The following is a 22,053-nucleotide window of genomic DNA, read 5'->3' as shown; positions in this document are numbered from 1 at the left end:
ACCACGCAGAAGAAGGTGAACGAAACAACAATACGACCCTCACTCGTCTAGTGCTACTTTACAACATTGCTCATTAAGAAGAAGGAAAAGAAGCATGCAAGCAATTTCAGTCACCTTTGCATGCCTTTTGAGAACAGTCAGAAGGGAACGCTCTTGATCTCCTAAAGCGACAAGCTGGATGATAGATGTCTACCCCAGCCCATGCCAATGTCGTCTATCCCATTCCTTTTGTCATCCATATCCTCCGACCCCCAGAGGGAGACGGCGGTGTGGAGCTAGAGCCTAAAAACCGTGGAAGCCGAGTTTGAAGCTCCACAAGGAATAGCCAGGCACGCACTGTATGGAGAATGCTTAAGAGGGCATTCCCGCCGCGGCCCTGCTGAGGCGTCGAAGTTGACCGGGCATCTGGCCGCTAAGCAGGCTGTTGATGCAGTCGTTGATGATGGAGCCATCTCCCACGTTCTGCGCACGGGTGCGTCGCAGCCAATACTCAAATGGACCCCCTGATTACAGCGGACGTTAGTTTTGGAATTTGCAGGTATTGGGATGGACATGGACACTTACGGTTTAGCGATAGAGCGGTCCCAAGCTCGGTGCACCGCTCCGCCGGGGTGTGCTCGGTGTGCATCTCGGTAAAGTGCGTGATCATCTTTGAAATATCCTTCAGAGGCCACTTACACGGCGCCGCAGGGGAGCGGCCGCTGCCAGCGAGCAGATATTTGGGAGCCGAGCACAGCCGGCATCTCCACATGCCGAGGCGCTGCAGCGTGGTGTTGGCAGCGCCGTCCGCGTCGGGGACTCCCTCGTAATCGGGCGAGGACGAGATCTTTGGCCGCTTCACGGCGCCGTCATCGTCGTCGTCCTCCCCTTGTGCTGCCGGAACTGCTGGTGCCGCGCGTTTTCCTAAAATGGGAGTCGAGATGGCGGCGTGCTTCACAGTCAGTCCGGTTCCGCCGCCACCAGTGCTGGCTCGAGGCTTGCCGTTGCTGCTGATGTGGGCTCCGTTGCCCGCGGTTATCATCATCGTCGTACCGTAGTTTTGATGGCGGAAGCGAGTTCCCTGCTTGTGCAGCTGCACCTGAAGCGTCTCGATGCGGTGCTGGCAGTGGCGGATCTGGTGGCCCAGGTCGAGGGTCCGGAGCTGCAGGGTCCGCGCCTCCTGGGGGGTCAGGTCAGGATCCTCCAGTTGCGCCTTGCAGAAATCGACATCGTGGTTGTACGCCATGATGTCTTCACTCAGCTGGCGGAGCATGATTTCATCCAGGTTTGAGTTCTCGTAACTCAAGTTGGAAGTCGTCTGAGTGACAGGAACGACGGCAACCGCATTGCCGTTATTCGGCAGCGGGCTTGCAGGGCGGACAACCTCAACGGCTCCCTTCTCTGCAGCGGCAGCGACGGCAGCGGCAGCGACAGGGCTGCTACCCCGTGAGCTCGCATCGCTGCTGCCTTGGCCGCTGGCAACCGTGATACTATTGCGAGACGTTGACACCATGTTTGGCTGAAGCTGCTCCATGTATTGTTAGTTGAAGGCCAACTAATTGATTATCTTTAAATGGGAGCGATGTGGGGGGGGGGAGAGGTTGGAAGTGAAGGGTCGCGTTTGGGCGGAATGTTTTGAGGGTGGGGGGAGTAGCGATCGCAGGTTGCAGATCGACTGACGTATTGAAAAAGAAGGCAGGTGGATTGAAATCAGGACAGTGACGGAGTATAACTGCGAGACTGAGGGCGAAAATAATGAAAAAAGGACAAAAAAAGGAACTTACGGGTCGTTGTTGGCCGGAATGGCCTCCCGACGCATGCGCTTGTCGTTTGCCTGGCATGATGAGAGAGACAAGGGCGGGGCTTGTGGTGTGGTGAGCAGGCGGGGAGGGGGAAAGAAAGAAAAAAGAAAACGAGAAAGAAAGGGAAGAAAAGAAAGGAACCGCGTCAAAGAAAAAGAGGGGCCTTATCCGGATTGGGCGAATGAGGGTGCGGGAGGGGCGATAACAGTGGAGATCGCCTTAGCTTACCTGCCCACTCCTAGCTAAGGTAAGGCAGGTACTCCGTAGGAGTGTGTCAATCTTTTCCAACAATTAATACGACCTGGTACCGATGTGCAGTACCTCCTAAATCTCGTGGAGCAAGAGCTAAATGCCTAGCCCAACGGCCGTCTATATGATAATGATTTTATAAACGGCCTCCAACCCCTATTTTCACCCATTTTCTTACTTTAATCAGCTGATCTCTCATAACCATGGTTCCCATTTACCCTGGCATTAACGGCAGGTCCTGCCGACCAAATAGTCTCATTCTTTTCTATTTCTCTATTGAAATCCGGTTTTGTTTTTGTCGACATAGGCAAGCTTTTGGGTTTCTGATCAAGTGTTCCAAATTGTCACCACTCACAGTCAACCAACTCAAGACTCGAGGAGCCTGAGACAAGACGGCGAACTAGGCCGCTTTACCTGCCTTACCTTCCTTTTTCAATTTAGCGTTCCACTTCAATGATGTGTTGAAATGCAATTTTTTCGTGATTTTCTTCATTTTCTCATGTCCTTCTCTCACGTCCCCAACCCTTTCCGATCCTCTTCAACGGCAGCTATGACCATGCTCCCTACAGTCTCAACCACCCAGACTCAGAGAGTGTTCCCGGCGACGCCAGCTAGTTCAGAGGCTGTCGTTCCCTTATCGCTCCTCGACGCGACGACGGCGAATTTCGCCCTCACGAGTGCCACTTGGATTTTCGAGAGCCCCACTGTCGAGCTTTCGCAACTTCTGCCGCTCCTTCACCAGTCGCTCCGCACCACCCTCTCATCATATCCGCAACTATGCGGCCAGTGCAGGGCATTTAGCAGCGTCGACGGCCTGGGTCCGGCGGGCGACGATAAGATTGCGAGCAGGCTGGCGCCGCACGCCCGGCGATTCGGCCGCGTCTACGCCCATTTCGGAACAGACCAGGACCCTGGCGTCAAGCTGATCACGGCGGCCAGCTCGGCTACCGTCGACCATCTCCACCCCGCCGACCGGGCAAAGCGGCTGGCTCTGTGGGAGCGCAGCAAAGGCCCGCTCAAGGCCTTCTCGCCCGCCACAACCATCGCTCACGCGCTCCAGCCGAACGAGCCCGACGCAGATGGCGCCCGCAAGCCGCTGCTCGCGATCCAGATCACGGAGCTGGCGTGCCGGGGGCTTGTCCTGTCAATCAAGTGCGCGCACCCCATGGTAGACATCGCGGCCCTGGTGTGCTTCGTCAAGGACTGGGCTAGCGTTAGCCGGGCGAGGCTGGTGGGCAAGGCCGTCCCGGTGCTGCGTCCCGTCTTCGACCCCGCGCGTGTCGACGCTTTGGCCGCCGGCGACATCAACGCCGAGCAGCCGGACCCGGACATCATCGACCGCGCCATGAAGCTGCCCATGAACCGCTTCGATTGGTGGGCGCCGTCGGAGGGCTGTCCGTGGCCGAGCACCGTGCCAAGTGCCTTCCAGGGCCGCGACCTGCCGCCGGCCGGCTCGGCGATGCCGTGGGCCGAGTGGGACGTCCACGCCCCCGTCTCGAGCTACATTGTTCACCTCAGCCGAGAGCAAGTCGACTTTCTCTGGGGCCGTGCTACTCAAGCCCAGCCGGCGGGCGTGAGGATCAGCAAGCACGACGCCGTTCTCGCCCATCTCTGGTCGTGCGTCGTGCGCGCTAGGGATCTCGAGGGCGACGACACCAGCCCCGTGCACTGCGACCTCGTGCTCGGTCTTCGGCCGCCCCTGCAGCTCGGCGACACATTCCTCGGGTCGCCCGTCGTGATGGCCAACATCGAGATGGCGGGCGCACAGGTCTGCGGCGACGTCGGGGCCACGACCCGGCGCATCCGAGACACGATCGCGCTCGGCGGCAGCCGCGACGGCCTGGCCGCCCACCTGCACGGCGTGGCGTTCGAGAAGTCGCCCCAGCGCATCTGGCAGGCCTTTCTGGGCCGGCGCCACCTGCTCGTGACCACGTGGGCCCGCGCTGGCATCTACGAGGTGGACTTTGGCTTCGGCTCTGTCCTCCGCTATGCCGACGGCATCGTGCCAGACATGGACGGGTGCGTCCTCATTAAGGAGGCGCCGCCTGCGCCCGCTGCAAAGCATGGCGCGCTATCTGGCGCAAAGCCGGCGTGGACTGACAGCGGTGTCGACATCTCGATAGCGCTGGGCGAGGAGGACATGCAGCGGCTACTTGACGATCCCCTGCTCCTCCCCGTGATGCCGGTCAACTTGAATTAACGATTATCTGTGTGCTAGGACTAGTAATATCGCAACCACGCATCTGATCAGTTTTATCTATAACTAGAATCATAACTGGCATTTGGTACCAGGACAAGTCACGACACCGTGGGCTGAATAATCATAACGAAGGTTACGGTGCAATTGCTCGACCGACTGCATCAGATTCTACCTTCAGTGATGCAATATAATGATGTAACAGCGGCATGGCTTCCTCGCCTACTCGTATCGTTACATAAATCATTTATATATGGGACCGCTTCCCTGTCCGCTCTCTTCAATGAACGTGTCGTACGCGGCCTAAAATTGTTAGTAGAGTGCATTAATTTAGCGGGCAAGTCACTGCTTAGGAAGAGAGGGTGACAAACCCAGTCAAGGTCGACATTGGCCCATTCTTGATAAAAAGAGAAGTTCCCCGCGGGTAACATGGCGTCGAACTGCGGGTCTAGCCCGAGAATCTCAAAGGGGGTTATATTATCGGGCGGTGTCTGCAGAGACGACGACGCTGTGCCCGGACTGGCGTCAACGCGGAAGCTCGAGAGCATGCCCTCGAGCAGCTGGTGAGACCGCCAGGCCTCTTCACATACGTTCCTCGCGTCGGCCCAGAGGGCGCACGACTTGTCCAGCGCCTGCAGAAGCACGCCGCTGTCGGGCGACGGCGGCTCGGCGGCCTCAGCGCTCGGGGCTTTGCGCCGCAGCTCCAGCTCCAGTATCAGGACCATGGAGGCCAGGGTCATGATCTGCCGCGTCTGTGCCATGCGGTACAGGGACGGGATCAGGAGCTGCTGGCTCTCGACCAGGGCCAGCGCCGACGAGATGCACCGGTCGTGCGAGAACTTGTACCGGCTGTCGGTTCGCCCCTTGGCCAGGAACTTGCGGTGCAGCGTGCACATGCCCTTGTGGTACATGCCGAACAGGCTCAGGTTGGAGAAGGTGGCCAGCATCTGGACCATATTGCCTCTTGGACCATCACCGCCGCCTCTTTTACTGCTGCCGCCGCTACTAGCCCCAACAGGGGGAATTCTCATGTGCGGGGGAAAGCTCTGGTAGGATTCGTACACGGCGCGGTCAATGTCGAGAACGGCGTCATACGCGCCTGTATTCGGCGCGCTGTTGAAATCGGCGACGCGACCCAGAGCGCGGAAGAGGCGGCCCTTTACAATCAGATACGTTACCGGGGTGGCCTCCGTGAGCGGCCGGGACAGGGGCAGGACCGTGGTTTCCGCCGACAGCTCCCAGTCATGCAGGTTCCGACACTCGGCGGCGTCGGCAAACGAGCCCGACACCATACGTGGGAAGCCGCCGAGGAAAGAGGCCATATCGTCCATGCTCACAACCGAGATCCATACACGGCGCCGGTATTCGGCCTGCATAGGGGAGATATCCGGGAACTGTGAGGGGTCACGGTGGTAGCCCATATTGATGGCGGTACGCACTACGACGCCCGTCATGATCCACAGCCCGCGGCGGTTATCGTCCCTGCGGTTTAGCTCGGCCGTAGCGTTGAAGCGCAGCGTCTCCACCGTATATGGCAGGCACTTGGCCATATCGCCAGCGAGTAGGCACTGCGCCGTACGCGTACGGTAGACGGAGAAGAGCGACTCGGCGATGCCTTCGTACTGGGGTGGTTCACCGTACTGGTGATAGGCTAGCATCGTTATTCCGAGGATGGAGAAGAGTAGGCCCAGCCATATCAGGTTTGTTTGCGACGGGTTCTTCCAGTGCTCGTTGTACTAGATAGGACTAGAGATCAGCCAAGTGGTGGGGTGGGGTGGCATGGTGTTTCATGGCCTGTTTAACTGTCAGACAAAGAGAGTTCTAAAAAGAGTCTTACCTCGCGGATAAAGGTTGGCTCGTGGAGGATGGCTGATGCGAGCAAGAAAAAAAGTAGCAAGGGTTAGATAGACAGAACGGCAAGGCACTGGTGGCATTCGCACCAAGGGACTTACGCGGGACGGCGATGGGGAAGGCGGACCGATTAAAGAAGAAGGCAATCATGCGGTCGACTTCGGGTTTGGGTGGCAGAGTCGAGATGATCTCGATTCGTTCGATCGGCTTGGCTTGGTTGAAGAGCAGACTGGATCCGTCGACGGTATGCGAGGGTATGGGAAGATTGCTGTAGTCTGTCTCATAGCCGTAATCTTGGTTGGTCCAGGTGCTTCTGAGGTCATTGATCTAAGGTGTCACAATCAGGGGTGCATGCAGGTCAGCCCGGGGGATCAGCAGCGACACCGGGGCCAGTTACCTAATGGCAACAAATTAAATTTTCTTTAAAAAAATTAGTTACCTCTTGGAGCACGACCTGCCAGTCGTGCACGCCGCGGTAGACGGAGTGAATGCCGTCCATGACCGTCTTGCCGGCCCCGCTCTCCTCGGCCGCATCCTGGGCCTGGGCTTGAGCCTGAGCTTGAGCCTGCGGGGGGCTGTCAGGAGTGTCTGGCAGCACTGTCGCTGGCTGCGTCGGGCTGTGCTCGTGAGCGACGGGAGGTGAGTCTGTAGAGAAGGCCTGGTGCTTTTCGATCAGGCTCTTGACCAGATCCTCGAGGTCGTGGATTCGCGCGAGCATTTCCTGGCCGTTTGCATCGGCGCGGGCGGCGGCGGCGGAGCCGCCTTTGTTGGGTTTGGGGCCGTGAAACTTGCAAGCCTCATCTCCGCCACGGGCCTTACAGTTCTGGCAGGGCGACTCCCGGTTGCATTTCAGTCTGTGCTCAGCTCGGTTAGATGCGGGGGGCCAGACATGAACAGACAGACAGACAGACAACAGGTAGGTACGGATTCGGACACGGATACGCGACGCGACGCAGAGGGATGCATGATCTGATGCAGTGCAGATGAGGGCCTATGGGGCACCAGGTGGTAGTAGTAGTAGTAGTAGTAGTAGTACGCACTTTCGGATACGGCAAGGATCACATGATAGCGGAATGCGAACACGCCGGTGAGGTCTGTATCCTGAAGAAGCCGAAGCTTGCTGCTGCTGCTGCGACATGGCGTGCCGAATCGCCGGTGGGTGGCCGCCTGGGTAAAGGGACGTGGCCGGTCGGTCGGGGGTTTTGCTGTGCGTGTGGTCGACTTAGGACGTGGGGCTGCTGGAGAGGGGGCGGATATCGACCCAAAGGCCGCGGAGACAAGGGAGCAACCTCGCCACGTGACTGATAAGTCCGCGGTTGCACTCAGCGTCGCACCTCACTCCTTCCCATTCCGTGCCAAGTCACGGATTTAATCCTGTTCCGACTTGGCTGCGACTTGGCTCCCTAATCGAGAAGCGATGAGCAGAGTAGGGATTGATTGGGCGGCAATGGGAATGGGAATGGGAATGGGATTATGACAATTGCTCTGCTCTGTGCTTGTAGACTTGGCAAGAGTTGTTCGTAAAATGTAAAATAAGAAAGAAAATTCATCATGAGTATGAAAACAATAATCAGCACAAGCATTAAAACCCTGATCAACTTGCCGGCTTAACAAGTGACGACTCACCAACCTGCCAGCCATGCCTTCTCTTGGCGACTTTGTGCACGCCCAACCCACTCCCAAGATCCCCCTGCCCAGCCCTCAGCCTCGTTTGCCTCACAAGCCGTCATTATCACGGGGGCTAACGCAGGCTTGGGCAAGGAGATTGTCAAACACCTTATCTCCCTCGGTGCCAGCAAAGTCATCTTCGCCTGCCGTAGCCATTCCCGTGGCACCGCAGCCAAGCGCAAGATTGAAGAGCTCTTGAAATGCGGCTCTGATATCATCGAGGTGTGGGAGCTGGATTTCGAGTCATCTAATCAATCAAAGCCCTTGTCAACCGCGCCAGCATGCTGCCCCGGCTCGTCGTCATAACCAACAACACGGGCATCTGATCCGTCAACCTCAAGGCCGTCTACGGCACCGACCGCACGCTTGCTGTGAACACCGGGACCTTTCTGCTCGCCTTGTAGCTGATACCCAAGCTTGAGCAGACGGCGCGAGTGCACCGAGCCACGCCACGCATGACCACGGTCGCCTCGGCTCTGTACGATGTGGCCGAGTACCCGAAACACGGCGACGTCGACTTGTTTGCCTAGTTCGCCGACGAGTCGCACGTCGGTGGTATGAACCAGTAGGCCGCGTCTCTCTCCTCTCTCCTTCTCTCCCGCCCGCCCGCGGCACGTAATCAAGGTAGTCACAAAAGTGCAGTCAGTGCAAGGACCAGCACAAAGAAACAAAGAGCGTCCCTTTGTTGACAAGATTGCCTAAAAAAAGATTCCACCTCGACAAGCTACTGCAGCTGTACACGGCCATCAAGCTGTGCGCCATGGTTAGGCCGACCAACAACGACACGACGGCACGACGACGGCCTACTAGAACCCCATCGCCATCAACTCGGACAACCCCTGCTTTTGCAAGACGGGGCTGTCGGGCGAGCTGACCGGCGGCGCCAAGGTTTTCTTATGAGTTTTTTGAGCCCGTCGCCGCCCGCGTTGCTGAGGAGCCGCGGCCGCAACACACACGGGCTCTAATTACCTGCGGGCCGGCGCCGTGCAGAAGTACGCCCCCATTGCCTAGGACGACAAGAGAGCCAGCTACGTCTGGGACCTTCTCTGCAAGAAACTGGAGGAGCTGCAGCCGGGCATCTTGCAGAATATCGCAGGATGTTGATAGGGAAGAAGGGCGGCGTTTTCCGGATAATTATCGACTCGAGGCTTTTTGTCGGGACAAATTACTAATGGCGCTTTGTTGGATTTGGCCAAGATCTGTCGGAAAGCCGAAAGAGTCGGATTCGGGTTTTCGGATAATAGATGTGGAATAAAACTGTGTGACTCAGGCGACGCCGATGATGCTCCGAATTGACTTTAGTGCCGGCTGCACTTGGCAGCTGTCGGTCTTATTTCTGAGTGGCACTTGTAGCTGTTGGTTCCCCGATCTAACTCGTTCGTATTGCTCCCGCAACTAACCGCCACAACGTCCATTTTGGCTGGGGTCTTTTATTACAAATCAGAGTCCACGGCGTGCGCCATATTCTAGGGCGGGATATGTGGTTCTGCGAGGTATTAAGCAAGACTCCCCAATAACCAGTTGCGATAATGAATTGATAATGACAGGAGACAACTTCGGTTCACGGCGATAATTGACTTACTGATTGAGAATCGGCGATACTTCGACTTGGGGACCACGCGACTGAGTAAAACGTCCGGATGGTAAGATGCAGCTCGCCAAAAGCCTCATGCGCAAGCCGCCGGGCTATGTCGCCGCTAGCGTGCTCTGCTCGCTCGGCGGCTTTCTCTTCGGCGTCGATACAGGCATTATCGGACCCGCGACCGTCATGGACGAGTTTAAGAATTACGTCGGTAACACCTCGCCTATCGTGCACGGCCTGATCGTCTCCTCCATCCTCATCCCCGCCGCCATCTCGTCCTTCTTTGCTGGCCGTCTCGCGGACGCCCTGGGCCGCCGCACTGGCATCGCCATCGGCTCTCTCATCTTCGCCGTCGGCGCTACCCTCGAGGCCTCCTCGGTCCACATTGCCATGTTCATTGTCGGCCGCGTCGTCGAGGGTGTCGGCGAGGGATTGTATCTCGGCACTCTGGTCGTGTAAGTGCTTTGCTTTGGTTGGCAAAATGACCCGGATGACATGAATTTGCTTGCACTAGTGGCTAACTTGCTGCGCACAGCTACATTTGTGAGATTGCGCCTCCAAAACACCGCGGCGCTCTCACCACGGGGCCGCAGCTTCTCATCACGCTGGGCCTGGTGGCCGGCTTTTTCACGTGCTACGGCACCGCCAACATCGAGTCGTCCATGTCTTGGCGCCTGCCCTTTGCTCTGCTGGCGGGCTACGCCTATGCCTTTTCTGCCGCCACTCTCGTCTGGCTTCCCCCATCTCCGCGGTGGCTTAACCTCCACGGAAAAGCCGACCAAGCTGCTGCCGCCTGGGAGAAGCTCGGCGTCCCGGCTGCAGACCGGGAGAAGATCTTGGAGCAGCTCGAGACCTCGGTGCTCGAGCCTCCCAGTCCCGACGTCGGCGATGAGACCAGCCCTGACCGCGCCATGGCGACCGGCACCGATGCGGGCGTTTCTTCAAGGAGGCAGCCCCCCGCCTCTGACAAGCCAAACAAGATGCTCGACGTTTTCTCTCCTGACGCTCGCTCGCGCACTTTTCTCGCCGTTTTTCTCATGGGAATGCAGCAGCTAAGCGGCATCGACGGCGTTCTTTATGTGAGCTGAGCCACCCACCCATTGGCCAAGTGTAAAAGGGGACATGGGGACTAACCAGACTGGCATCGCCACAGTACGCCCCACTGCTCTTCCAGCAAGCCGGCCTGGACTCGGTCCAGTCGACCTTTCTGGCGTCTGGCGTGTCGGCCATCGTCATCTTCGCCGTGACGATCCCGGCCACCATCTGGGCGGACCGATGGGGCCGGCGGCTCAGCACGATGCTCGGCGGCCTCGGCATGGCGGCCACCATGCTCATCATGGGCAGCCTGTACGCGGGCGACGCAGTGCACGCGAGCACGGGGGCCGGGCGGTGGGTCGTCGTGGTGGGGATCTATGTCTTCGCCGTGCTGTACTGCGTGTCGTGGGGCGTGGGAATCAAGATCTACGCGGCCGAGATCCAGCCGCAGCGCACCCGCGCCAGCGCCACCAACATCGCCCACGGCAGCAACTGGGTGACCAACTTTCTCGTTGCTCTCGTTACCCCGCTGCTGCTGGCCAAGACGAGCTACGGCGCCTACTTTCTGTTCAGCATCTGCACCTTCCTGGCCGTCGTCGTCTGCTGGCTGTTCATGCCCGAGACGCGGGGCAAGAGCCTCGATGAGATTGAGCAGGCATTTCAGAGCAGCCGCGTCATTGGCGGACCTTGGAAGCTTGCCGAGAGCATGCGCAAGATGCTCGGGAGGAAGCGTCTTGCCGTCGACGCCTGAAGTCACAAGTGAAGAATGGGGCCTTGGGCTTGACACCTGGATTAGGGACTTGACGCGATGGCGGATTCAGTAAGTTCTGGCTGGTGTTGGTAGCAAAAGGAGATTGGTGTGGACTTGGGATGTTATGTCTTCCGATCGGTTTACTGATGAATCAATATGAGCACGAGTATTTTGTGCATCAATAGAACAGGCACATGGAAAAGGTGCACGTGTCATTGTCCCAAATATATGCGAGCGCACGTAGCCCAAGTTGAGTAGTAAGTTTGACTGTCCTGTTCGTATTAGTCTTGTCATCCTGTGAAGAGCGCTTGACTTTGATTTTGCCCTAATTGCAGCCCTCTGGACAAGAGGAAGCCACAATGTCGGTTCAAGCGAGAGGAAAGGGAGGAAATTTGAATCCGAGGGGGGGTTTATACTATTCTGGTTCCTTCCGCTTTGGGTGTTGGTGAACATTGGAACGTTGGAAGTCATGATTGGAGATGTGCTCTTGACGACGGGCCCGTTCTTTCTGGCATGTTATTTATTACTGTGTAGGGTTGTGCCACTGCGAATTTCAAGGTGTTTGACATCAAATTTTCTCATTCTTTTTGCATGGGTGGTTGCAGGGCGGCCACTGGACGACAAGCAGCAGGGATCGGCAAGCCACACAAGTCAATGGACGGCTGAACCCCTTCGTGGCTCGCAATGTTTGGTGCGGCCGTCCTCCCCCGCCCAATCGAGAGCGACACGCGAGCCCGACCGCGCCCGTGCTCGGCGCCTGAGTGGTCGTTATCTCTCAGACAGTCTCCACAACCTCTGCTGTGCAGCACGCTCAGGCAAGCCATCAGCATGGAAATATCGTAAATGTGCAGATGCCAGACTGGCGGATGGGTGACGAAGGAGCGCCAGCCGCCGATATAGAGATCAGAGACTGCGTGCATGGCCTGATGTGGCCTTTTCTCTTCTTCGTTCGTTTGAACGCCCGTCTTCTCTAAGAACTCGGAAACCTGCCTGACGTTCCAAAGATACCTCCACGTACCAGTGAACCTTGCAAGACCAACAGAATACTATCCACACCATGGGTGTGCTGGGCCGATATAATTTCAGCGAGCTTCTATTTGGTGGTTTAGTGCAGCTTATTACTCTGCCTTACCACCGCTTCTTCACGTACAACACGCTTCGGCCGATACAGGAAGTTTTGAGACATGCCTCCACCGGAGTGCAGCCGGACTCGCCTGACAGGCGCGAACTCCACGCCGTCCTCGTGGGGTGGCGCACACGGAAAAAGGACGAACTCGGGTTCGTGGCAGTCGCGGTAGGTGCCGACCTAGCTCGCCTTCAGAGTCCTCCTTTGTCATCAAATCATCAGATGGGAATGCTGCAATGCTGACTCTGTGTTAACAGGCTACCGTAATGACGGCTATCGACACTGCCTCATTTTCCTGGGGTAATGTCGCTACTTCGCATTGGGTCGGCCCGGCGTTCTGGTATGCCGCCCTGACCACGTCCGTCTTCGGGATATTCCTTGCGGCGCAGCAGCTGTCGCTGCTTAGTCTGATGGGTGAGCTACCCGAGGACCACGCGGCGACCTCAGCCCGCGTGATGACGCGCCACCTCGGCCAAGTCCTGGGGCGGAAGAAAAGGAAGGGCGCCGGCGCCGCAACCGGAGACGGCGAGGCGGCGGGCCAAGACTTGTCTTATACCGACAGCTGGGTGCTGAACTGGCGCCTCATCTTCAACTGGCAGTGTCCCATGATGTTTATTGCCTACTCGACCTTGTTTTACATAGTTGGGTTGACCGTTGTCGCGTGCACGCCGCTGCTGACCGAAGAATGGGGAAATACCGACACCTATGTGAGCCCCTTTTCTCTGCCCCGCCTTCATTGCCATTGCCAGTTACCCCTACCGGAGCCCTTGAGCAGAGGACTGACGTTGGAACTCAACTGCCAGGTCAGCGTGGCGTATCTTGTTAGTCTCGGGCTCTCTCTCGCTCTCTTTGCTCTGTGCTCTCTGGGCTACAACAAAATATCCATGCATGGTGACGAGGACGGGCCTGATGAGACGGACGGGGCTGCTACGGCGGCTGACGACGTTGTGGCTGTGGCAGACGCTGCCCGGAAGGACGAGCATCCGTAGCACAATTTATCGTTACGCTAGGGTCACGAGGCAGCAGAGTGGGGAACATGGCCAGAGGGCGGAGGTAGGTAAGCCCTCGAGTAAAATTAAAGCCGTTTGGAGGGCCAGGCTGCTGGAAATGCGACGGAGTGTCAGTTGAAACATGTTTTTGCGCGGATTCTTTTTTCGAAGCCGCCTTTGGAGTTGGGGTTGGCTTTGAGCTTGTTGGTGGTTCCATTGGGTCCTGCACCAGTGACAGTGGGGGGGAGCTCTCTCCTCCGGGCTCCCGTCAGTTATTTCCGACCAATTATTACATCATCTTCAGAAGACCGGCGCCTTATTAATCCATCTCTTCCCGCCTGCAGTGCTACTGCGTGTAGGATGTGAGCGTGGATCACTGCAATCAGCGCCTTACCAGGCATGCCAGGTTGGTTGCCAGGCAGTACAGTACAAAAGTGTGGGCGGCGGCGCGTTGATTACCATCTAATGAGGTAATCTAGGCCAGGGCACCACTGGCCGGATCGGGCTAGTTAAGCCGTTGATCTCGGGCGGCGCAGCACGTCTCTGCATCGCGACTGGGCAAACCGGGGGACGGAATTTGAAGCTGGCATCCAGTGCGTGCTGCGTGCTGCGAGCTGCGAGCTGCGTGCTGCGTGGTGTGTGGGTCAGTGGTGTGGTGTGCGCACAATGTGCTGCCCGGAAAGGCACAGGAACGATTGCCCCGACGGATAACCTTAAAGCTGCTGTCGGCTCGTGTAACAGAAACCCTTTCCCTCGGGACTTCAGCCACCACCTCGCGTTCGCAAGCGTGGGCGGAAACGGAAGGAGCAAAAAGAAGTGGCCACTGTGTCAGGGCACTGCAGCAACCTTCTCAGTATCAGACCCCTCCGTGTGGACGAAGACATGCACTAGTACACGACAAATCACAGCGAGTTTACTGGCACTTGGGCGGGTGTGGCAGGTGCGTCGGGGAGGTGTCAGCATGCGAGGTCCCTTCCATTGGAAGATGCGACGAAGCGTCCCCCACTTGGGGGATTGGATAGGCCAGGCAGCGCTACTTGCCGGGAATGGAGGGGTGCAGTGCAGTTTGGGGGTGGCGCGGGCCCCATGGCCCGTCGCTCTGGGCTCTGGGTTTTGGGAGCCGTTGGTCTCTGTACACCAGACTCTGGCGCGTCGGGGAATTCCAACTCACCGTCCCGTCCGCCATCGAAAGGCAGCGCCCAGGGCAGAGCGGGTCAGAAATGGCCGACGGGACCACCCTTGGTTGGCGTCTGGACACTTCATGTCTTCCGGCCATCCCGCCGCCGTCGTCCAGACTCAACCTTTGAACTCTGAAGTGTCGACTGCGTATTGCGGCAGGACTAAGACCAGGACCAGGACCAGGACCAGGACCAGGACCAGGACCCGGACATCTGTCGCGCAACCTAATTACGGCCCGGCTCCCCTTCTTGGGTTGATCCCCAGATTCTCAGATTGCCGTGCCGAGCAGGCCGCATAGGGCACGAACGAAGTCCGAACGAAGCCAACAATCCGCCAACAACCTACCAACCAACGCGGGCGCGACGCTGTGGAGTGGACCAGGCCGTCACCTAGGCTCGACGTGCCAGCCAGCTAAGCGCGTCGGTTTCTCTGTGGCAGCGGCCGGACAATGCCGCTGCAAGCTGGGGTGGTGTTGCTAAAGCCGCTGAGATCGTCGTCCCTGCCACGGTTCCAACGTCCAGCCTTGTTGTCGCAATCGCCGCAACGCACGCGTCGCTGCAACTCACAAACTCCACCACTGAACCTTAGGGGCCGCTTCCCGGCCCCGTGGCTCCGGGCTCAATACGGATACGGACCCGGCTACGGCGATAACTGTTGTTGCACCAGCCTATACTGCCATTACACACTGCACTACAGCTGCAGCCCCCACGCGTATGCCATAGAGTCCCCTTCGCAGTAAGCCACCGCCCGTGGCATTTCCCAGACAGCCGGGGCCCGCGCGTCGTGACCCGTACTCGTACTCTTGGCGAGATAGCGATTAGGCATCTTCGCATCATGACCAAGAGTTCATCGCCGCACGGCAGCGCATCGATGGCATTCGTCACGGCTCGCGAAACTTCAAGCTTTGACACGGACGGCCTCGACGACCATGGCGCCGTCTTCGCGCTAGACGAGGACGAGGACGAGTCCAGCCCGTCGCCCGAAGCTGACAATCAGCTCACGTCGCTTAGCCGCCGACAGCCGTCTAGGTTCTCGTCTGCAGATCCTTCCGCCTCCTCGAGTCCGCCAACACACTCGACTCCCTCCGACCAATCGCCGACCCGGGACGAGGGCCGCGACTCCCTGTCGTCTCAGGTAATACCTTTAGTCCCACGTAGGGCTGAAGACTGGGAGCCGTGGAAATCCGTGTTGCACGAACTCTATATCACCCAAAACCGCATCCTCCGAGATATCATCATGTTCATGGAGACAAACTACAACTTGAAGGCAACGTGAGTACATTCACATTACAGCCCCCCCCCCCCCCCCCCGGCCTTTCACCTCCCCCTGCACACAATTATCAGACGTCCGTGGTGCATTCGTTCCTAAACCTCGTCTTCATAAAGGCCCAAGATGTACAAGAACCAGTTCGCCAGGTGGGGGTTTTTCAAATACGCCGTCAAGACGCGCCCTAGGGCCAGGGCGCATCGAGCCTCTCTTGCCGAAAAGGCCCACGGCGGGAGGCTCATAGTGAGACACCACAAGGCCATTGACGAGGTCATCACGCCAATGCTGCATGGGAACGACAGGTCACGCGTCATGCAGGCAGGCCTGGCGGCAGTTCGCCATTTCCTCCACGGATTCATCGACCTCGATGCCGCCCACCTCAAGAGCGAGGAGGTTGCTGGGTTTGACGACCCCATCTATAGATACTTCAAGGTTGCCATGGATATGTTCGACCTCCGCGAGAACGTCGAAGGCGGGCGCGTCCTGCGCCTTGCCTTTCTGCAGATCGAGCGCAAGATAGCGGCCCCCTCGATGAAGTCCTTTGCCGATCTGTGCCTCCTCGTGCCGCACCTGCTCCTCGAGTCGGGCCGGAACGATATACTAACGGCCTACCTACGCTACCTGACCCGGCTTGCCAAACTCAAGTTTGGCAGCCATCCTCTTACCGACATAGCTGCTTCGTTTTCCGACCTGCTCGACCAGCCCGAGGATATCATGCATTACATCCTCGTGCTCTCGCAAATCAACTCGGACACCATCTGCGGACTCCAGGATATGCTGGAGCGAAACCAGGTGTGGGCCCGCAATCTCTATCTCGCATGCCTACAGACTAAAGGCGCCGGCACTGCCACGCGCAACCTACACAAGCATCCAATGATCCGCCTCGAGTCGCAGTCTGTCTACTGGGCCCAGAACCTCATCATGCAAGACCCCGAGAGCGAGGCCCTCACAAAGCAGTGGCTACACAAGAACTTTGCAGACGACTTTGCTCCGCGCTGCGAGGCCTACCTGGAGCACGTCAAGGAAAAGGTGGCTGCCGGCGAGATCCCCGTCATGTTCTCCAAGATGATGGAGTGCCTCTACATCGGCTGCCTCAACGACTACTATGAGACGATGCAAGACTGGCCCAAAGTGTTTGAGTGGGGGAGGAAAGGCCTCACGCTTGCCACCAACGAGCAGTACGTCCTCTGGTCTATACACCTCGAGGAGCTCATGCGCAAGCAGGGATCAGCCGACGAGGCCGAGGAGCTCGAACGCCTAAGGCGAGAGCATATCTGGCTAGAGCGAGTACGGATACAAGTGGATCGCTTGTCCCTGGTCTGACAGACCGGGAGAGTATAGATGACGTTTGAAAAAAAAAGCTTCTTGTATTTTTATTAAATATGATGCTGATGACGTAAATAATAAACAAATTATAATTAGGCAATCATTACAATAATCATATCGGCCTACCCTCAATGGGAGCTCCCATAATCAATACACTCATTGGACGATAACAGAGACCACTACAACTAGTATCCCAACCCGCATCCAGCCGTCAGCGGTATGCCTCCAACCGAAGGGCTCGTGTCACCATTTTTCGGTTTTTTTTCCGCCTCCTTCTTCGCCTCCCCTACCCTCTTCGGGTCTGTACAGAAACACACGGCCTTGCCCGCCTTGAGACAGACGCACTCAGCAGGCGCAGCAAACGAGCCTCCCGTGCGGCTGGCACCGCCGGGCAACTCGTAAAAGGGCGGGATCATATACTCGAGCGGGCTGGGCTGCGGGCTCAGCATGGCCAGCGTGTCGAGGCCGCCGTAGTCGGACGCGCCGAACCCTTCGAACCGCAGCTTCCACGTCGTCGGAAACGGCACCATCTCGTCCCACGCCGCCGTCAGGTACGTGTCCGCCGCCGGGCTCAGCACGCCGTCGCTGAACACGTCGCGCCACTTCGCCACGTCGGCGTCTGTTTTCGCTTCCGCAATCAACGTCTCTACGGTGTGCGCGATCGCCTTGACCCGCTGCGGCGCCATGTAGTTGCCGTACGTCTCAGCGGCGGACCCGATCCGCACCCGCTTCAGCCGGCCCTGCGTGTCGTGGCCCCGCCGCAGGTTCTTGAGCTCCGCGAGCGCTTTCACCATGGTCGTGATCGTGAGAACAGTGAGGTGCTGCGGGTGGTACGCGGCGTATTTCTCGGTGAAGCTCGACCGGTGCGCGAGGAACTCGTTGTCCCAGGGTTTGGTGGCGGCCGACCCATTTTGCTTGCTGCTGCTGCCGCTGCTGCCGCTGCTGCCGCTGCTGCCGCTGCCGCTACTGCTGGGGTTGGTTGTGGTGGCAGCGGAGTCGGGTTCGGGTTCCGGGTTCTGCGAGGTTTCAGTCAGTCGGTCGTCACATGCCGTCAGGGGATGGAGTGGAAGAAGAAGGGCAAACTCACGGTATCGCAGACAATGGTCTGGCCCTGCTGCACGGTAAACAGAACCGTCTCGGGGCGGTTCTTGTCGACCACGTCGTGCGTCTTGGTTGCCACGCGCACCACGGGCGTCTTGGAGCTCTTGCGCTGCGCCTCTAGCACGAGCTTCTTGATATCGTCGTCGATCCTCTGCTGGCTCGTCTCGGCCGACGGCTCCGCAAACACGAGCCGCTGGATCCGCATCCAGTCGCACTCAGGCTTGGTCTCGGCCGACGATGACGATGACGCACTCCCGTTAGCCGCCGCGCCAGCCTTCTTGCGCGCCGTGTCCTTGTCGGCTGCCTGCTTGTACAAGCTGCCGAGGAACATGTCGAGCACCGACGTGAAGGCGACCACGGTATTATAGGCGTTGTCGAGGCCGACGAGCAGGAAGATGGCGGCCGCCCGCTCCGCGTCGCCTTCCGTCTTGAGGATCTGCGCCGCGATCTTGAACCCCAGCTCCTCCATGTGGTTCCGGCCGCTGCCGCCGCCCGCGAAGAGCCACCTACCGAGCGACAGCACGTGGCGCGTCGGCCACGACCTGTTGGCCGAGGCGATGTGGCCTTTGGCGAGCGTCAGGTTGTACAGGAACGTCATGGACTCGCTGAAAGCCTTGCGCCGCTTGAGCACCTTCGTCTTGTTGGCGTTGTACGACAGGTAGATCTGGCAGTTGGTGATGTGCTGGTAGATCTCGTCCTCCGAGAACGGCGCCGACAGGTTGTCCCTGTCCCGGAGCAGGTGCCCAAAGCCCAGGAAGTCGGCGACAAACTGCGTGACGACGGGGATGGCAAAGTCCTTGATGATGTCGATCTGGTAGATCTTCCGCTCGGGACTGGGGTCGATGGTGATGTATTCCCGCAGGATTATGCTCCGCATCCGGCTGAGCAGGTAATCGACCAAGTCCGAGTGCTTCTGGTCAATATCGACCGCCGGGAGCTGCTGCTGCTGCTGGCCTGCCGGCGGGGGCTCGAGAACTTTCTGGACCGGCTTGGGCAGCTCCGCGAGATGCAGCAGGGCTGGGTGGACGATGGCGCCCGACATGTCCTGGAGCAGGGCCCTGATCTCGGGAAACGTCTTCAGATACAAGGGCTTGGCCGGCTTCTTCGGCTCCGAGTCTGTGATGTCGAAGACGTCCTTCTCCGTCTTGCGGCCCAGCCAGTCTGTCTTCGCAGCCTTGGCGAGCTTCATCTGGAATCCGGCCTCGTAGCCCTGCTCCTTGGCGAAGTTGGCATTGGTCTGCGATGTGTAGAACGGATGGAAGAAACGAATCGAGTCGGACGGAAACCACCCTGGGAAGCCCCGCTGCAGCAGCCGGTGGAAGACGGAGCTCTTGAGCACGTCGTTGTCGGGGGTCACCTCCTTCATGCCCCACGAAGTGAGCGAGTTGGTGTTCCAGTCTACCGTGTAGAAGCGGTCCGACCGGACCAGCGTGATGGCATCCGAGAAGATGGCCGCCCAGAGCGCCGAGTCGAGGTCGCTCGGGCCAGGATCGGCGCTCATATCCCCGTCCGACTCGCAGAAGACGCCCGGGTACAGCTCCACCTTGTCTGGATGCTCGTAGAGATCGCGCAGCGCGTTCTGGATGTCGTCGTGTTTCGAGATGTCCTCAAAGGTCTGGTGGCGCTTGAGGCCAAAGAACTCGCGGAAGTCGTTGAGCGTCCCTATTTCCCACTTGCGAGCCTGGAGGATGCCCATAATCTCAACCGCCTTGAGAGACTTGGGCACATTCTTGGGACCAAAGTTGGAAATGGGGTCGTCCATGGCCGCCGTCAGCTCATTGACCATGTCCTGGTCGTCGAAGAGACCAGTCACCTTGTTCCGCTTGAAGGAGCGCTTTCCGGTTGGGTCGTTGTGCAGCCCAAACACCTGCTCACAGGGCTCCACAGGCTTGCCCTTCTGCTGATCTTCTCTGACCTGGTGCATCAGCTGGAGGAACTGGGGCAGGCTGGTTTCCTTTGGGTTCCAGCTGGCGTCTTTTTTGAACATCTCCCGCATCAAAGCCTCGGTGTAGACCTCATCCTTGGCCGAGATGGCGCAGTGGAACCGGTAGAGCAGGTTGAACTCGACCGTCACCTGGTTTCCGATGCCGCGCGAAACCGTCTTGGAGGCCGTCTCATGGACGCGCGGATCGAGAGTGAAGTTGGTGTTGTACTGGTGGAAGCCCATCAGCGCTCGGAGGTAGTCGTGGATCGAGACCTGGATGTACATGCCGCACGTGATGAGGCGTGCAGTGTTGAACAAGTCGTCATCAAGCTTATCCCAGGCGGCATCGTACTGCGCGTAGAACTCGTCAACCTTGCCAGGTTCCGGCTCGTCGGCGTACGCGAGCTTTTTGAGCGCCTCAGCCGCTGCCGTGTACTCCGAGGTCTCTTTTCGCCCCGTCTTCTCAAACATCTCGTTGACAGCCTTGAAGGCATCCTCGGCACGCTGGTATTCTTTCGTGGCCTTGTTCTTGACGAAAAGGTTCGCGGCGGCCAGGGGCTTGGGCTTGGTAAACTTCTCGGGGATGGAAAAGCGGCCATTCTCGTTGATGCGGCGGAGCTGCGTTGCCGCATAGTTGTGGTAGCGATTGTAGAGCACGAGCATGATGCACACTCCCGGCGGCTGTCTCAGCAGTCTGTCCTCGGCAAAGGTATCGGGCTTGAGCAAGCCGAGCTTGTATGTGTCGTCCCGGACCTTGCGCTGCATCTCTTCCGTGAAGCCGTACAGCGGGGAAAGGTCGAGGTAGGAGGACGCGTCGCTGATGGCCTTGTCCTTTTCGTTGGTCCTGAAGATGTCGTGGATGATGATGGTGGCATGGTAGATGAGCATGCTGGACAGGCCCGACTTACTTGGCCTGTCCCCCTCTCTGGCCATCAGGCGATCAAAGAGGTCGCCAGGATCCGGAAGAGCTCCCAGGGATGCCGTCTGGGCTGGGACCGTCTTGGCGTAGGGGGCTCCGGCTTGGCCCAGCTGGGGGTGCAGGACACTGTTGAACCTGCCATCGGCCGTCCGGTACTTGAAGGCACCGCCGAGATATGACAAGGGCGGGTGGAGCATGCGCTCGTACTTGGCCTTGACCTCTTTCTCGATGAAATTGGCCCGGAGCTCACTGTCGTTCAGGAGTGAACCGATGAGGGGGGCGGCGGCCAGCTTGTCCAGGCCCTTGCCAGCAACCAGACCCTTGACCACTGTGGCGATATTTGGGACGTTCTTGAAGGCCAAGATCTTTTCCATGTCCTTGACCCATCCAAGCTTTGGAACATGCTTGTTCTGTGATGATTCGATCAGCAACCAGCCAGAAAAAAGATCGAAGGAGGGGAAGGGGAAGGGGGGAGGAGAATATACTCCAATGAGGGCATCTCCGTGGAAACGGGCAACAACTTTAGACTGCTTATTCTCGAGCGCCTTAGTCAGTGCCTCCATTTCAGCAGCCTTGTTGCTCTTGCCCGGCGAGGAGCTGCCATTGAGGAGGGACCGTTGTGTCTCGAACGACATGGTGGGCAAGCATGTGAGAGTCTACGGGGCAAGAAAGATTCACACGAGACAACAAATCCCAAGAAAACGGAACGAAATGAGGGTTAAAGCATGAACGAAGGGCTAGCAGAGCTCCCTTATAATCAGGTGTCAGGCCGGGTCAGGTCACCACCGGCAGGACTGAAGAGGGATGTGAGGTGCTCTTGTACCTTTTGGCCGACTCTCTCTCACGGGTAGCGGCTTCAATGTGAGGCACAAGCAAGTACAAAAATATGCACGTTGAAGGGCCGTAGTCTGCCTTTGGAAACAGAACCGACGCCGAGGCTTGCGGTCCAATGCACCCCACGGGCCGTTCTCAGAAGAAACCCCAATAATTCGATCCAATTAGCACAATAATCAAGTAAACCGCATGGTTAGCACCTATTGGAGCCAAAGCTGGGGGGGGCGAAGACCAAAGGTCTAGAGTCTGGACTTACGGCGACAAGGGTGTCGCCC

General features: G+C 58.2%; 9 protein-coding genes across 9 annotated transcripts; 6 read left to right on the top strand and 3 right to left on the bottom strand.

The window, feature by feature from the left end:
* Positions 1–351: 351 nt before the first annotated feature.
* B0T26DRAFT_753137 (uncharacterized protein) lies at positions 352–1,492 on the bottom strand (the record flags this gene model as incomplete). The annotated part of the gene is made up of 2 exons (XM_060445630.1): positions 352–503; positions 565–1,492. The coding sequence occupies 2 exons, from the start codon at positions 1,490–1,492 to the stop codon at positions 352–354; spliced, it is 1,080 nt and encodes a 359-aa protein (XP_060294288.1).
* A 1,088-nt stretch (positions 1,493–2,580) lies between these two features.
* Positions 2,581–4,230, top strand: B0T26DRAFT_753136 (transferase family protein; the record flags this gene model as incomplete). The annotated part of the gene is made up of 1 exon (XM_060445629.1): positions 2,581–4,230. The coding sequence occupies one exon, from the start codon at positions 2,581–2,583 to the stop codon at positions 4,228–4,230; it is 1,650 nt and encodes a 549-aa protein (XP_060294287.1).
* A 161-nt stretch (positions 4,231–4,391) lies between these two features.
* On the bottom strand, positions 4,392–7,307 carry B0T26DRAFT_857324 (uncharacterized protein; the record flags this gene model as incomplete). Its single annotated transcript, XM_060447705.1, has 6 exons — positions 7,119–7,307; positions 6,518–6,932; positions 6,180–6,405; positions 6,065–6,096; positions 5,234–5,963; positions 4,392–5,188 (listed from the first exon to the last, which is right to left on the bottom strand). Exons 1-6 carry the CDS (start codon positions 7,214–7,216, stop codon positions 4,392–4,394), a joined length of 2,298 nt encoding a protein of 765 aa, XP_060294286.1. The 5' UTR covers positions 7,217–7,307.
* A 410-nt stretch (positions 7,308–7,717) lies between these two features.
* Positions 7,718–8,276, top strand: B0T26DRAFT_741838 (uncharacterized protein; the record flags this gene model as incomplete). The annotated part of the gene is made up of 5 exons (XM_060444019.1): positions 7,718–7,738; positions 7,777–7,988; positions 8,027–8,045; positions 8,088–8,117; positions 8,151–8,276. 5 exons carry the CDS (start codon positions 7,718–7,720, stop codon positions 8,274–8,276), a joined length of 408 nt encoding a protein of 135 aa, XP_060294285.1.
* A 1,139-nt stretch (positions 8,277–9,415) lies between these two features.
* Positions 9,416–11,114, top strand: B0T26DRAFT_741837 (major facilitator superfamily domain-containing protein; the record flags this gene model as incomplete). Its single annotated transcript, XM_060444018.1, has 3 exons — positions 9,416–9,783; positions 9,864–10,407; positions 10,482–11,114. 3 exons carry the CDS (start codon positions 9,416–9,418, stop codon positions 11,112–11,114), a joined length of 1,545 nt encoding a protein of 514 aa, XP_060294284.1.
* Positions 11,115–11,349: 235 nt separating this feature from the next.
* Positions 11,350–12,080, top strand: B0T26DRAFT_349521 (uncharacterized protein). The gene has a single exon (XM_060434549.1). The coding sequence runs from the start codon at positions 11,584–11,586 to the stop codon at positions 11,986–11,988; it is 405 nt and encodes a 134-aa protein (XP_060294283.1). The 5' UTR covers positions 11,350–11,583; the 3' UTR covers positions 11,989–12,080.
* A 91-nt stretch (positions 12,081–12,171) lies between these two features.
* Positions 12,172–13,229, top strand: B0T26DRAFT_648771 (uncharacterized protein; the record flags this gene model as incomplete). Its single annotated transcript, XM_060438026.1, has 3 exons — positions 12,172–12,408; positions 12,498–12,947; positions 13,044–13,229. 3 exons carry the CDS (start codon positions 12,172–12,174, stop codon positions 13,227–13,229), a joined length of 873 nt encoding a protein of 290 aa, XP_060294282.1.
* A 2,049-nt stretch (positions 13,230–15,278) lies between these two features.
* Positions 15,279–16,997, top strand: B0T26DRAFT_650033 (uncharacterized protein; the record flags this gene model as incomplete). The annotated part of the gene is made up of 2 exons (XM_060438144.1): positions 15,279–15,679; positions 15,794–16,997. 2 exons carry the CDS (start codon positions 15,279–15,281, stop codon positions 16,995–16,997), a joined length of 1,605 nt encoding a protein of 534 aa, XP_060294281.1.
* Positions 16,998–17,091: 94 nt separating this feature from the next.
* B0T26DRAFT_349500 (heme peroxidase-domain-containing protein) lies at positions 17,092–21,863 on the bottom strand. Its single transcript, XM_060434548.1, has 2 exons — positions 18,088–21,863; positions 17,092–18,016 (listed from the first exon to the last, which is right to left on the bottom strand). The coding sequence occupies exons 1-2, from the start codon at positions 21,577–21,579 to the stop codon at positions 17,186–17,188; spliced, it is 4,323 nt and encodes a 1,440-aa protein (XP_060294280.1). The 5' UTR covers positions 21,580–21,863; the 3' UTR covers positions 17,092–17,185.
* Positions 21,864–22,053: the final 190 nt, after the last annotated feature.

This window comes from Lasiosphaeria miniovina, assembly GCF_030549165.1.
Source record: "Lasiosphaeria miniovina strain SMH2392-1A chromosome Unknown B0T26scaffold_5, whole genome shotgun sequence".
Lineage (NCBI taxonomy): Eukaryota > Fungi > Ascomycota > Sordariomycetes > Sordariales > Lasiosphaeriaceae > Lasiosphaeria > Lasiosphaeria miniovina.
Note: the sequence above shows the minus strand (reverse complement) of the source record. Positions and strands in the feature narration are given on the sequence as shown.